Source organism: Squalius cephalus, assembly GCF_949319135.1.
Source record: "Squalius cephalus genome assembly, chromosome: 7".
Lineage (NCBI taxonomy): Eukaryota > Metazoa > Chordata > Actinopteri > Cypriniformes > Leuciscidae > Squalius > Squalius cephalus.
The window spans coordinates 38675668-38688530 of NC_137128.1; the positions used below are offsets into that span (position 1 = coordinate 38675668).

Sequence of the window (12863 nt, forward strand, 5' to 3'; positions counted from 1 at the left end):
TGGGTTATTCTCTGAGGCTGTTTCTGTGTTTTCTGGACACTGCAGGCTAAATTAACACCAGTAGTTATTAATAGGTACTGCCAGGCGGTGCAGTAAGCGGTCTGCAGCAGCTGTGTGTGTGTGGGGGTTTAAAATGGGACATCTATCTGTGGCGTGATGCTGCTGCTTTTGCACAAGCTATGCAGAGGACTGGAGTATTCCCAGAACTCACTCACTCACTCACTCACTCACTCACTCACTCACTCACTCACTCACTCACTCACTCACTCCTTGCTGAATAAAAGTATTAATTTATTTTAAAAACACCACCAAAATTTGGAACAATAGTGTCCTTGACTGAATTTATTTTTCCATGTCTCAGGATTTTAAAAAACTTTTTGTCAGAAGCTTAAATGCTTGAAACATTTTTGTAATTATAAATTGTGCCTATGAATTTCTTAAACTATTTTTTTCTTCTTTAAATGACAAAAGTGAAGGAACAAAACTATCATATGTCCATGATACATGTGAATTCCTTTAATAGTGTTTAAAAAGCATCCCAGAATGCCCTTCATGAATTTGTTAAGAGAATGATCTGTGTACATAGCTGGAATCTAGTCAGAGGGTGACTAAAAAGATAAAATATAAGAGAGGTTTGATTTACTTAACATTTTGATCACTATATAATTCCCATACTTCCATTTGTGTTATTTCATAGTCTTAGGACTTAGTCTTAAGTGATAAAAATAGTAATAATTATAAAGAATGAATAGGTGTGCAGACTTTTTTGTTTTGCACTGTAGTTTCCTGAAGGAACAAAATTCGGATTTAAATTCATATTTAGAGTGTTTAAGCGTGAGCGTTGTTACTGTTGTATATAAGAGCAATATGACAGTGATGATGTGTGTTTTGTGTGATGGAGCTTGTGTAAGTGTGTGTTTTGTGTGATGGAGCTTGTGTAAGTGTGTGTTTTGCTGTGTGCTACTGGCAGGAGAGGTGAATCTCGCACAAGTTCACCGAGTTCATCTCAATGTTCAGTCTCTCTCTCAGAGAAGTGTGTTTATCTTACCTAAGGGAATGTGAGATTCACTAAATTAACTTTGTATTTGATCTCACATCCAATATCTCTGATAATATCTTGGTTCAAATTGAACCGTGAATCAAACTGATGGTTTTTCAGTGCACATCTCACTTTAATACGACACTCACGGGGTAATAAAATGTCTCTGTCTGACTGTCTGTTTGTCTTAAGGTTATAATCAAGCAAGAACCAGGAGAGGTGCCCACCCAGCCGTCACCACAGCAACAGGTGATCTCCACGGCAACATCCCAGCAGCAACAACAGTATGTGACTGTGAAGGGCGGTCACATGATAGCCATGTCACCGCAAAAACAGAGCGGGACGGGGGCTGGAGGAGGGGCCACACCCAGCAAGGTTTCTATGTATACTTTTTGTTTTGTTTTACCTTACTGTTCATTTTGCTTATTTATGTTTCATAGTTGTTTGACTCTTCAGTCACAAAACCAATATCATATCTTTCAGTTCTTTGGCTGTACTTCATGGCTGAAAATATTTGAGCATCAAAGCTCAACGATTGTTCCGGTCCACATATAATATCCAAAATTGATGTCTAGCTAGTTCCATACAGAACTGAAGTGTTTCTATAGTTCCATCCCTTGTTCAGTGCTACCCGTCCTGTCTGAGAGAGTTTTTCGAAAACTGGAGTGCGCTGTGGTCATGCGGTCTAAACATATCTCAGGTCATTGTGTCTCTCTGGACGTCCTACTCGTCTCTTTACTGCAGCCTTTTTTTAGCACTTGAGAGTCAAAGTCGCTCCTGTTTAGAGACTGTCCATCTACAAACGCCACTCTGCGCAAAAAAGACATCTTAGTTCTCTGACTCTACAATAGAGGCTTAAGCACATTTATTTCTTTATTTTTTTTATTCCATATTTTTCCACAGATCTCAAGGTTTAAAGTCAAGCCATTTTCTATATGATCTTTATAAACAATATAATTTGTTAAAGATGCATTTCCTTGCCCATTTAAGGGTGTGTTCACGGTTGGCATGTTTGGTTCGATTAAAACAAACCCTGGTGTGATTGCTCTGTTAGTGCGGTTCATTTGATTAAGTGTGAACGCTGCCATCTGAACCCTGGTGTGCACCAAACAAGCCGATCGAGACCTCTGAAAAGATGGGTCTCGGCCCGCTTCCAAACAAACTCTGGTGCGGTTCGAATGAAATATGAATGCAACACGGACCAAAGACATGTAAACAAAACAAAAACGGGACATGTCACAAGACTCTAAAAAAGACAGAATGCTCTAGCATACCTGTTTTTTCTCGTCACGATGTTGCCCATCACAGTTCGGTACAGGCATCAGAACCGCGTCTTCTAGAAGCAGATCTTCGTTTGTGTGTGTGATGGAGAGATTCCTGCTGTTTTTTTGACTCCTTTACACATTTTATAAGCTCTTCGCGAGTTCTCAGCTCCATCATATGACATCATATGTACGCATATGCAGCGAGTGTTATTTATCCCAGCACACAGCATTGTTTGACCAATCAGTTTGTGAACATATCCCAATGCCTTTAGGTTCGGTATCTTTTAGGTTTTGTGTTAAAATGCCAATGTGAACGCTATTTACAATTATTTATTTATTTTTGGTCCGGACCAAAAGATTTCTATTTCAAATAAATAATGTTCTTTAATAATATTTCACAATGTTACTCTTTTTCTGTATTTTTTATCCGATAAATGTAGTCTTGGTGAGCATAAGAGACTTCTTTAAAAAATATAAAAAAAATATTACTGACCCCAAACTTTTAAACGGTAGTATACTTATTTTTTAATTACACTTAATTTAAAAAAAAATTAAGAGCAGAGGAAAGATATTGAGTAAATGGTTTATAAACTGAGTTTTGTACCAAAAGGTGACCAAAAATCTTACTTTTTTTGTAAGTAAAGCTTTAAGTAATGGCACCTTTTAAAAACTGTTTACAAAGTGCTTTACAGATGAGAAATACATGTGTGCATTCACAGAAAAGAAAAACATACACGAATAATAGAAATAAGACAATAAAACAAAATACAACAATAAAATAAATCAAGGAAAGGCCCCAGCGAACAAATGTGTTTTGAGATACTTTTTTAAAAGTGCATAGTGAGTCGACTGGTTAATGACTGGCTAATGATACTTTTTAATTAAAAAAGTTTTTCCAGATCCAGAGTAACTGTGTGTGTGTGTGTGTGTGTGTGTGTGTGTGTGTGTGTGTGTGTGTGTGTGCGTAGGTGTTGGGGATTCCGCTGGGCTCTGCTGTCAAACAGGTCTCCATGAGCAGCGGGCAGATCTTGGTTGCTAAGTCCAGTCCCTCTGTGTCCAAGGTGGTGGGCCAAAAGCAAGTGGTAGCACAGGGCGTTGCTAAGGCAATCGTCAGTGGAGGAGGCAGCGGTGCAAGCGGCATTGTGGGACAGCAGGTGCATGCTGGTACGAAGGCAGCAAGTGGGTCTGGAGGAAGTGGCAAAAGTGGAGGTCAGAGTTCATACACTTTTTTTTTTTTTTTTTTTTTCTTTTTTTTTTTCTTGGCCCTCATCATGCCATAAAGTAACCCATATAGTTAAACTGATCTCTAATATGCTATGTCTTTCTTTTAAAAAAGTCAAAATTAATTAATGAACTAATCTTAACTAAGGGTGATGTGACAAGTTGTCAGCATTAGGTTGTTTTTTTTGTCCTCACTGAAAATGATACACTGCACAAAGCTATAATCTCAACAGATCTGAACTGGTTTATAATTATTTGCTGAATCAGTTGCTAATTTGTTCAGATGCATGAATCCATGTCTGAATTGTAAAATAAAATTGTGTATGTTACATGTAGTCATTTTTAGAAGGTAAAATGTGTATATGTGTGCAGAATACACAGAAGTACAGAAAGCATTTGTCTTGCCAGGGATGCTAATTAAGATGTTCAGAATAGTAGTGTGTGTGTGTGTGTGTGTGTGTGTGTGTGTGTGTGTGTGTGTGTGTGAAAGCATCTGTTTGTGTGTTTAGAGAAGTGTTAATCAGGCTGATCAGCAGATGTTGTGCTGAAAGGGGAATATCACAGGGCTAATCTAAGTGTGGCTGTACTGCAGGGCTGACTAAACCATTAAGATTCGCCATTACTCAGTCAGACACTCGTGTCTCCCTGCTGCCACAGGGGGAAACAGGATTTAGTTTGATTAATTTTAAAAACACCCAATATGTGGATGCGTATTGAATGCTTGTTTTAGTGGTATATGAAACAGTCTTGAAACAGACTGTTTAAGTCTGAAACAGTCGCGTTGCTATATATTCTGTCTAGGTTCTGTACTTTTTGTCTTTTGAGTCCACTTATAATGTTAGTAGAAGCTGCACCAAAATTTGTTTCACTATTGACCCTTAAAGGGACAGCTCAGCAATAAAAAATTAAATAAAAATTAATATTAATAATTAATTTACTCGTCTATTATGTTGTGCCAAACTTATATAACGTTTTTCTTTCATGACGCACAAAAGAGTGAAAATTAAGTACACTACCATTATTCTTTTCTGAAGACATCTCTTATTCTCACCATTGCTGCATTTATTCGATCAAAAATACAGTTAAAACTGTAATATAAATATTACAATTTAAAATAACTATTTTCTACTTTAATATATTTATAAATAAACTGTCACTTTTGATCAATTGAATGCATCCTTGCTGAATAAAAGTATTAATTTCTTTCCAAAGAAAATCTGACCCCAAACTTTTGAATAGTAGTTCACGCTGCTTTTTCCCATACAGTGGAAAACATATAGCCGGACAAAAACACCATGAAAATAGTTAATACGGTTCAGAGCCATACAGTTGCTTTCAGTGAGCAAAAGGTCAAGTTGATATTCACTAAAACTTTTGGTGATTTGTGTTTATTTTTATTTTTCAGTAATGGCTACCCTCCAGCTGCCAGCAAATAACTTGGCAAACCTGGCCAATCTGCCTCCAGGCACCAAACTCTACCTGACCACCAACAGCAAGAACCCATCGGGCAAAGGCAAACTGCTACTGATCCCACAGGGAGCCATTCTGAGAGCCTCACACAGCGCAGGTCAGACATACACTGACACACACTACATGTATCACGGGATTTGGGAACTATCATTGTCTCTCTGGGCCTGTTTACATCTTGTATTAAGATGTACAGTATTTTGATAGATCGGATCACAAGTAAACGAGGGAGACACATTGAGACCTGTTTACAACTGGTGTTTCAATCCATCACATTTTTTGTCTCCATCTATAGGCCAGCAGTCTCAGAGTTCTAGTTCTGGAGGGTCACATTCCTCCAGTGGTTCCTCAGGGACTGGCAGCCTGCCTTCCAATTTATCCTACACTTCTTACATCCTTAAACAGACTCCGCAGGTAATAGTCTTTGTTGTAAACTGTTTAAAATAAAGATTTTTACACACTAAGTCTGTGGAATGGATCCTGATATACCAAAACTGTTTAGTTCTTTTTAAACAACTATAGTTTGAACATGTGTGTACTATTACTTTGTTCACACAGTGACTCTTGCATAATCTATATATACTCTAAATAACCTTTATTTAATGTGTTTAGCTCAGTGGGTGCTCTTGTTGTCCAAAACAGTGTCTAGTCAAAGACTCATACACACATTCCAAAAGCCTTTCCCTGTCAATTTGTGTTACATTGACAAAGTCACTATTGATCTTTCCAGGGCACGTTTTTGGTTGGCCAGCCAGGGGGCTCTGGGAAACAGAGCTCTGGTGGTGGTCATGTGGCATCGAGTCCTGCTTCCAGTACTCAGCAGGCCATTCGGGTCACAGCTGGACAGAAGGCAGCCATTTTGGCTCAGGTGTGTAACAAAGGAAGGATTTAATTACACAAAATTTCCCCTTCTACTTTATATAGTTGTTTGGCTTCAGGGATATGTAATGTAATTTGTTATTTAATGTATATTACAATAATTATTATAAGTGTCAAAATGATTACTATATCATTTATTTTATTATATTATATATAATCATTTATATTAAAGTTAAAAGTTATTTTGTTTATTATATAGATGGAGCATATTGGATTGGAATAGACAGGTGTTTAGGTTATGCTGTAGGTTTGTTTTTACATGCAAGATAATGCAGTTGAACGATGTTTTGTCTTTTTTTTTCGGAGTACCTGACCCCATTTAACTTGTAATTAGAATCAACATGCAAGCTCACAGTTCCTGGGAAATATAATTTCTCTTTGGTGTGGTTCTGTAGATAGCGATGCAGAAAACACTGAGATGGATTCAACAGCACATTCATTTCCCTTGCTAAAACAGTCATAGTTAGCTTCAATAAAATAAAGAAATAAAATGTTAAAACACACACACTCACAGTGACTCAGAAGGAGTGGGATCAGTTTAGCTACTGTATAAAAGCAAAAGTGTTCTGGGGTTTGCCATTACTTCCTCCCTCTCCGTCATCGCTTTCTTGCTCTCTCTCCATCTCATTGATCTTTCTTTATCCCTTTTCTTTTTTTCACTTGCTGCACTTTCATTAGTGTTACACAACGCCTCTTCTGAAAAGCTCACACTCTCTAGAGCCCTTCCTATGTATGTGTGTGTGTGTGTCCTGATTATCAGATAGGGGCTAATGAGTATGCCTGCAGCTGACATTTGAGCTGTAATTCAACCTGTGAACACACGCTCATGCATATCTTTTCCTTCCTTCCTTCTCTTACTACCTTTCTTCTTGTTAATTATCCATTAAAATCATACCCTCATTATTCTCATCATAAAGTGTAGCACACAGGGCTCCATGATTTCTGCTCATAATTTTTTTTATTAGAATTCTCGTTATCCCCTTCAGCACAGGTGAGACTAAATCAATCCTATTCCTCTGGTCTGTTAGACCTGCTTAGAATTTGTTTGTGTACAGTAAAATGGTCATATATATCGATCAGCTCCTGACATACTTAAATACTCTGAAGGTGGTGGTGGAGTATTTGTGTTTGAAGGGTATTTGCTGTGTGCTTGAGAGAGAAGGAATATTAGAGGGAAAGAGATGGGCCTTAGGAACTGAACATGCAAGAATGAGTGTGAGAAACAAGTTAAAGTCTTCTTGGTATATAATTCCATTTGCTTTATGTAAAAGAGATATCCGCAGTCTTTTTCTCACCCTCTTTTTAAGTCCAGTGAATATATTAGCATGAATATTAAAGTACATGATTTCCAAAGTGGTGTAGGACAACATTTCGGTTTATTTACAGAATGTATGAATAGATAAATTAAATCGAATAAAAAAAAATAGTACTAAAAATCTATTTCAATTCTGTAATGTTACGTTTTAAAATTAAACAAGAAAAATGTTGGGAGGGACTAGTTTTTATGACCTGAAAGTATTAAAACTAAATGCATTACATATGGGTTTTTTCAACTTCTTTCTCTTAATGTTTGATTGACAGGTGGTGGGTGGGTCTCAAGGTTCTCAGGTGAAGCTGTCAGACGGCTCAGTGAAGATGGTTACAGCTGCCGCAGCAAGTCACCTGAACAAACCAGGCACAACAACCCTGAGAATGACGGGAGGTGTCATTACTGCCACAAGCTCCACCCCAACAACACCCAGTTCCACGCCAACCTCTCAACATGTAAGAGATGTATCTTTTTTTTGACAGTGCGTGACACATTGACTCAAATTGACGTACGTGTTAGGTAGCTTAGTCATTATCATCATTCTGTTTCTTTGTCATGATAGAAACGTCTGTTGTGCATGGGTTAAAAAGTTAATATCTGAAGTTGTTTTGACCATCTACAGCCCCTCTAATGTTTTTCCCTGTACAGTCAGCAGAAGCCAGTGGAGCCTCCTCCTCTCAGCCATTACCTCAGACAGCTAAAGCACCACCGCAGCACCCTGTGCTTGTAGCTGCCAATCAAGCTGCCGTGATCAGTGCTGCCAAGAGCGCTAGCTCTGCCGCCAACACAGCAAAGAGTTCTGCCTCTGGCACTGGGGCCGTAGTCACAGTTGCCAAGACCGTCAACATGCCTCTTATCAGCCTGTCAAAGGGGGCGGGGTCGTCTGTAGTGGGCGGGTCCAAAAGCTCCAGCCCTTCATTGGTCACTGCAGCGTCACTGATTGGGGGAGGAACTTTCAGCGGGAAAACTGCTACCACCATCTCAGGTAACCAGTCATCTGCTGTCCAGAGTTGCCAAATAGTTTGTCCTTAAAGTGCGGTCACATTTACAGTTGTTCAGGAATCCAAATAATCTGGAATTTCGCGCAAGGACGAAAGATTTCCCCACGCAGATTTAGTTATGGGTTGAAATTGGTGATGCGAATTTTCAGCATTGACCAACAGAAAGCTGCTTGGTTTGAAAGTGACTTTTTTGTGAGCTGTGCTTCATACATCACTGCATTATTGACAATGGACCTTTTTTGCCCACAAAATTTCGCTAATATGATCAACACCTTTAGAATGGCAAACCGCTAAAGCTCCCACAGACTCTCACAGATCACAAATGTAATTATATGAAATGTAATCTGATGACTGAATGGCCTTGACCATTAGCTTCAGGAATCAGGAGTGAAATAAATCTTTCTCAACACTGAAAGGGGTGGGTGGTGTGTCAAAGTCTTATAACTTCATACATCATCACAGTAACTTTATCATGATTCATGAATGGAAAAATTAAAATTGGTTGACATATTAAAAAAAAAAAAATTTTTTTTTTGATAATGCAAGCTGTCCACTACTTCTCTGAATTAACTGGCATAAAGTTCATGAATCCTAGCTTGAAATGCTTCATTTATTACATTTTTTGGTCACTGTTTTGTGTTCACCATGATTCTCTTCACTTGCAGGTATGTTGAAGTTGCACCCAGCTCAGTCCAGTTCCCAGCAAACGGTTCTCACCATCCCAGCCAATCAGCTGAAGCAGCTCAGTGTGGGCAGTGGGTCCTCGGCGCTGCAGACTATCTTGATGCCTGTTGGCAAAGGTAACAGCACCCTGTTCCTCTGATACCCACACAGCCTTACTCACTCCTGATCTCTACAGTCCTGAAGGCTGTGAGTCTGTGTGATATTGTAAAGTTAGATTATTTATTTTCAACTTCATGCTCTAGTTAACTGCTTTGACACATATGCTCTCTTCCCAATGCTGCCAACCCAAAGATTGAAGGTTCGATTCATGATTCATCACAATTGTGATCTTAAGCAAGGCGCTCTTGCATGTTGTGATGGGTCGTTTCAGGTTGTGGTGTTATAATTCTGCCAGCCTTCATGGACTGACGTTTTTTGTCAGCTGTGTTAAGCCTGCAAGATTGTGTGTATCAGAGATATTTGTTTTTGTTTAGCATTCATCAGCGATGACAGTAATAGGTGAACAGAGCTCCAGAGACACTCTCCTGTCAGATATGGTTTTCATTTTTTCATTTTGCGCTCTCTCTGACCTGGTTGCTTTGTTTTAGATTGATCTGTGCGGCACCATGGCGGCAGAAGCTGCCTCAGGTTAGTTTATTTTGCGTCGAATGAATACAGTACATCAGAGCAGTAAGACAGGCCATTTCCTGTAACAATATGCAAGCTGTTGTCATAGTGATAGAGAGGGATATGAGTAAAGAAAGCAATAGAGAGATTACAGCATTCAGTAATTGAGAAATGGCAGGCTTGAGTGCTCTTAACATTTATGAGGGACAACAGGAACTGTATGAATCAGAACATAAAAAAACACTTTAATGCTACCTTAGTAATGTCGGAATGATGGTTTTTACTAAATTAGCACTAGAGGTGGGCAGTATGAACAAAATGTAACTTCACAAAATGAAAAATGTTATTTCCAGATAACAATATATTATATAGTATCTTCATATATACATTCTTCACTGTATGAATTAAATATACATGAATTCTGCACTTTATTTTCCTGCACTGAGGATATATTACATACCACGATATAGCAAAATCTCTATTGATAGACAGTATATCATCACCATGCAACAGATTTGGTTGTATAGTACTTTACATAGTCCACTCAATCTAGTTACTAAAGTCCCCCGTGGTCAAAAATTGTATCCCTTAAAACTCATCTTTGATCACCAAAATGGCATATTTTAATGTTTTTTCCTGTGGAAAAAAAATTATTCAGGCTTTAAAATAGCTTGAATGTAACTCTACACCCTTGCTTCATGTAGTATACGTGGATCCATGAATATGCAAACGAGCCCCACCTACACTCGAAATCAGAATGGGAATGCGTTTTATGTATCACTCTCTAAAACATCGGACACATAACTGTAATTAATATGATTAGCTTTGGAATTGACTTCATTCTCAAACAGCTAATAATGTGTTTGTTAATGTTACATAAACCATGTTCCCGTTCGCCATCTCAGAGTCAGACAGCCGCCTTCTAAAAATCAGTGTCCTTAGAAACACTTTGAACAACTCAGAACGTCAGTGGAGAAAGGCATATAGTTCATCATAACATCGTAATATACATCTTATACATAATTCACCCGCTATATTGCTAAATGTACCTGATTTTTCATATCAACAGAAAAATATTCCAGGATAACCTGGTTTCTCTTGAGACTCCCCTGCTTCAGAGCGCTCATAGTTAATGATATGCTAAAGCCCGCCCGCACATTGACGTGATTGGTTACAAGGTAGTTTGTGACATAGTTTTTGCTAGTTTTTGAGACTGTCTTTGGTTCACTGCAGTTTTAAGGAGAAAATACTCAGCAATGGTGTTGACTGATGAATTAAAACACCACATAGACATATAAACAACATTAAAAACTTGATTTTTACCACAGGGGGTCTTTAAGGCTACACGTCATGTTGCCGCTGGTCTCCCATGATCAGAAAAGCACGAAGCAATTTTTGTAGCCTTTGTAGCAATTAAAGTAAACCTAAAAGCAATTATTGGTACTAATGGTATCCCAGATGACCCCAGATTTACATTTTTACATGAATGCATTTAGCAGATGCTTTTATCCAAAGTGGCCGATGATTAACAACGGATAATCAATTAATACTGCAAACTAATATTGTACACTATTATTTATGGGTCATTGTTAGACAAGCCATAATGCAAAAAAGTCAAAAGTTAATTTACCCTTGTGCCTCTGAATCATTCGGGACTATCCAGAAAAGATTTTCCCTTCAGGTCTAGCGGTGTCCCTAGAGGTAGCTATTGAAATGTAGTTAGCTGTAACATCGATACAATATCAATCACACACCTAAGGCACATTCTCTGCTTTTCATTTTGTTACAATAGCTTTGGTAAAGCTCTTCGATGGGTAAAATAGGCAGGAAAAAAAATTAAATGGCTAGCCAAAATTACTTGAGTGCATATTATGTAATAATAAAAACTTCTGAATGTACAGAATATTCTGCTCTGGAAAAAGCTTGAAAGCAGCAATATCTGACATAGCTTTTTGTTTATATTTCATTAAGACTTACTTACACTACCGTTCAAAAGTTTGGGGTCGGTACGATTTTTAAAGGTTTTTGAAAGTCTTTTATGCTCACCAAGACTGCATTTACTTGATCAAAAATACTGTAAAAACAATTAATGCTGCGAAATATTATTACCATTTAAAATTAACTTTTCTATTTTAATATATTTGTAAGTTATTAGATCGCGATACATTTCTTTCAGGGTTCTTTGATGAATAGAAAGTTCAAAAGAACAGCATTTATTTCAAATATAAATCTTTTGAAACATTATAAATGTCTTTACTGTCACTTTTGATCAATTTAATGCATTTCAGCTGAATAAAAGCATTAATTTCTTAAAAAACAAAAAACAAAAAAAACTTTTTGAACGGTAAAGTAAACCTGTGTGTGTTTGTGTTTCAGTTGTGCAGTCTGGTGCTAAAGCATCTAGCAGCAACACAACCCCGAGTGGAACTGCTTCCTCCGCATCCACACCTGTAGCTCAAGGTAAGACATATGTGCGCACACACACACACACACACACATTCATACAGTGGAAATAACGTCAAGGAGTTATGTGCATAGCTATTCAATCCACTGAGTTTTTCTTTACCTCTGTTGTGCTTGTCTTGTTACATAGTTAAAACTGAACCTGGTTTGGTTGGCTTCACTTGTACGACTCCAGTTCCCCAAACATCTGCCCCAGCCACTTCAACACCCACCCCTGCTCCCTTGCCGACAACCCCTACATCCACAGACACAGCTGCTATTAAAGAAGAACAGGGCATGGAATCAACACATGAACTCATCAAGTAAGAAGCGCACACACAATTTTTTGTCGTCCTGATCTGTCTGAATATCTGTGATGCACTAAGGTTCCTGTTTTTGCAGAGGGGCATTGACGCCCATAGACTTGCACATTCACCAATTTTTTAATTGCACGTTGTCATAGCAACAACCAGTCAGTAATAATACTGGTGTAATTCTCAACTTTTTGACATTTTCTGGAGTGAATTCAATTTGATTAATTACTCTAAGTTACCATGCAATTTTTCTGACCAATTCAATCTCGTAACACTATCAAGTAAAAAGCAATATAAAGATTTGTCTATTTATTGTCTTTTTTATTTTAAAGTGCCTAGTCTTTAATCTAGTCTGCAAACTCACAATTAAAATAATTAAAAATAATTATAATACAATAATAATATTTTTTGTAATGTTGAAAAATTGTCAATCTCTCTCAGCACGGAACACATCGAAAACATGACGCAACTTCTGACAGTCATAGTGAAGAAATTTCCTCTGATTATCCCTGAGAAAAGTAAGTTTAATTTCACAGATTTTAAAGTCAGCATGCAATGAAAATTCACCCTGGTTAATTTCTAATTGCATGTTATTCATCCATACATATACTGGTGTTCAAGAGTTTGGGTTTGGTA

The 12863-nt window shown here is 37.8% G+C and overlaps 1 protein-coding gene across 1 annotated transcript in view; it reads left to right on the top strand.

The window, feature by feature from the left end:
• Positions 1-12863, top strand: part of yeats2 (YEATS domain containing 2) — a 36249-nt gene that overhangs the window by 16926 nt on the left and 6460 nt on the right. Inside the window, exons 14-24 of the mRNA XM_079876659.1 lie at positions 1232-1414; positions 3273-3513; positions 4931-5092; positions 5288-5406; positions 5723-5860; positions 7453-7635; positions 7829-8165; positions 8847-8981; positions 11848-11931; positions 12065-12236; positions 12669-12745. Of these exons, the coding sequence (XP_079732785.1) occupies positions 1232-1414; positions 3273-3513; positions 4931-5092; positions 5288-5406; positions 5723-5860; positions 7453-7635; positions 7829-8165; positions 8847-8981; positions 11848-11931; positions 12065-12236; positions 12669-12745 (1831 nt within the window). The remainder of the gene's footprint in view (positions 1-1231; positions 1415-3272; positions 3514-4930; positions 5093-5287; positions 5407-5722; positions 5861-7452; positions 7636-7828; positions 8166-8846; positions 8982-11847; positions 11932-12064; positions 12237-12668; positions 12746-12863) is intronic.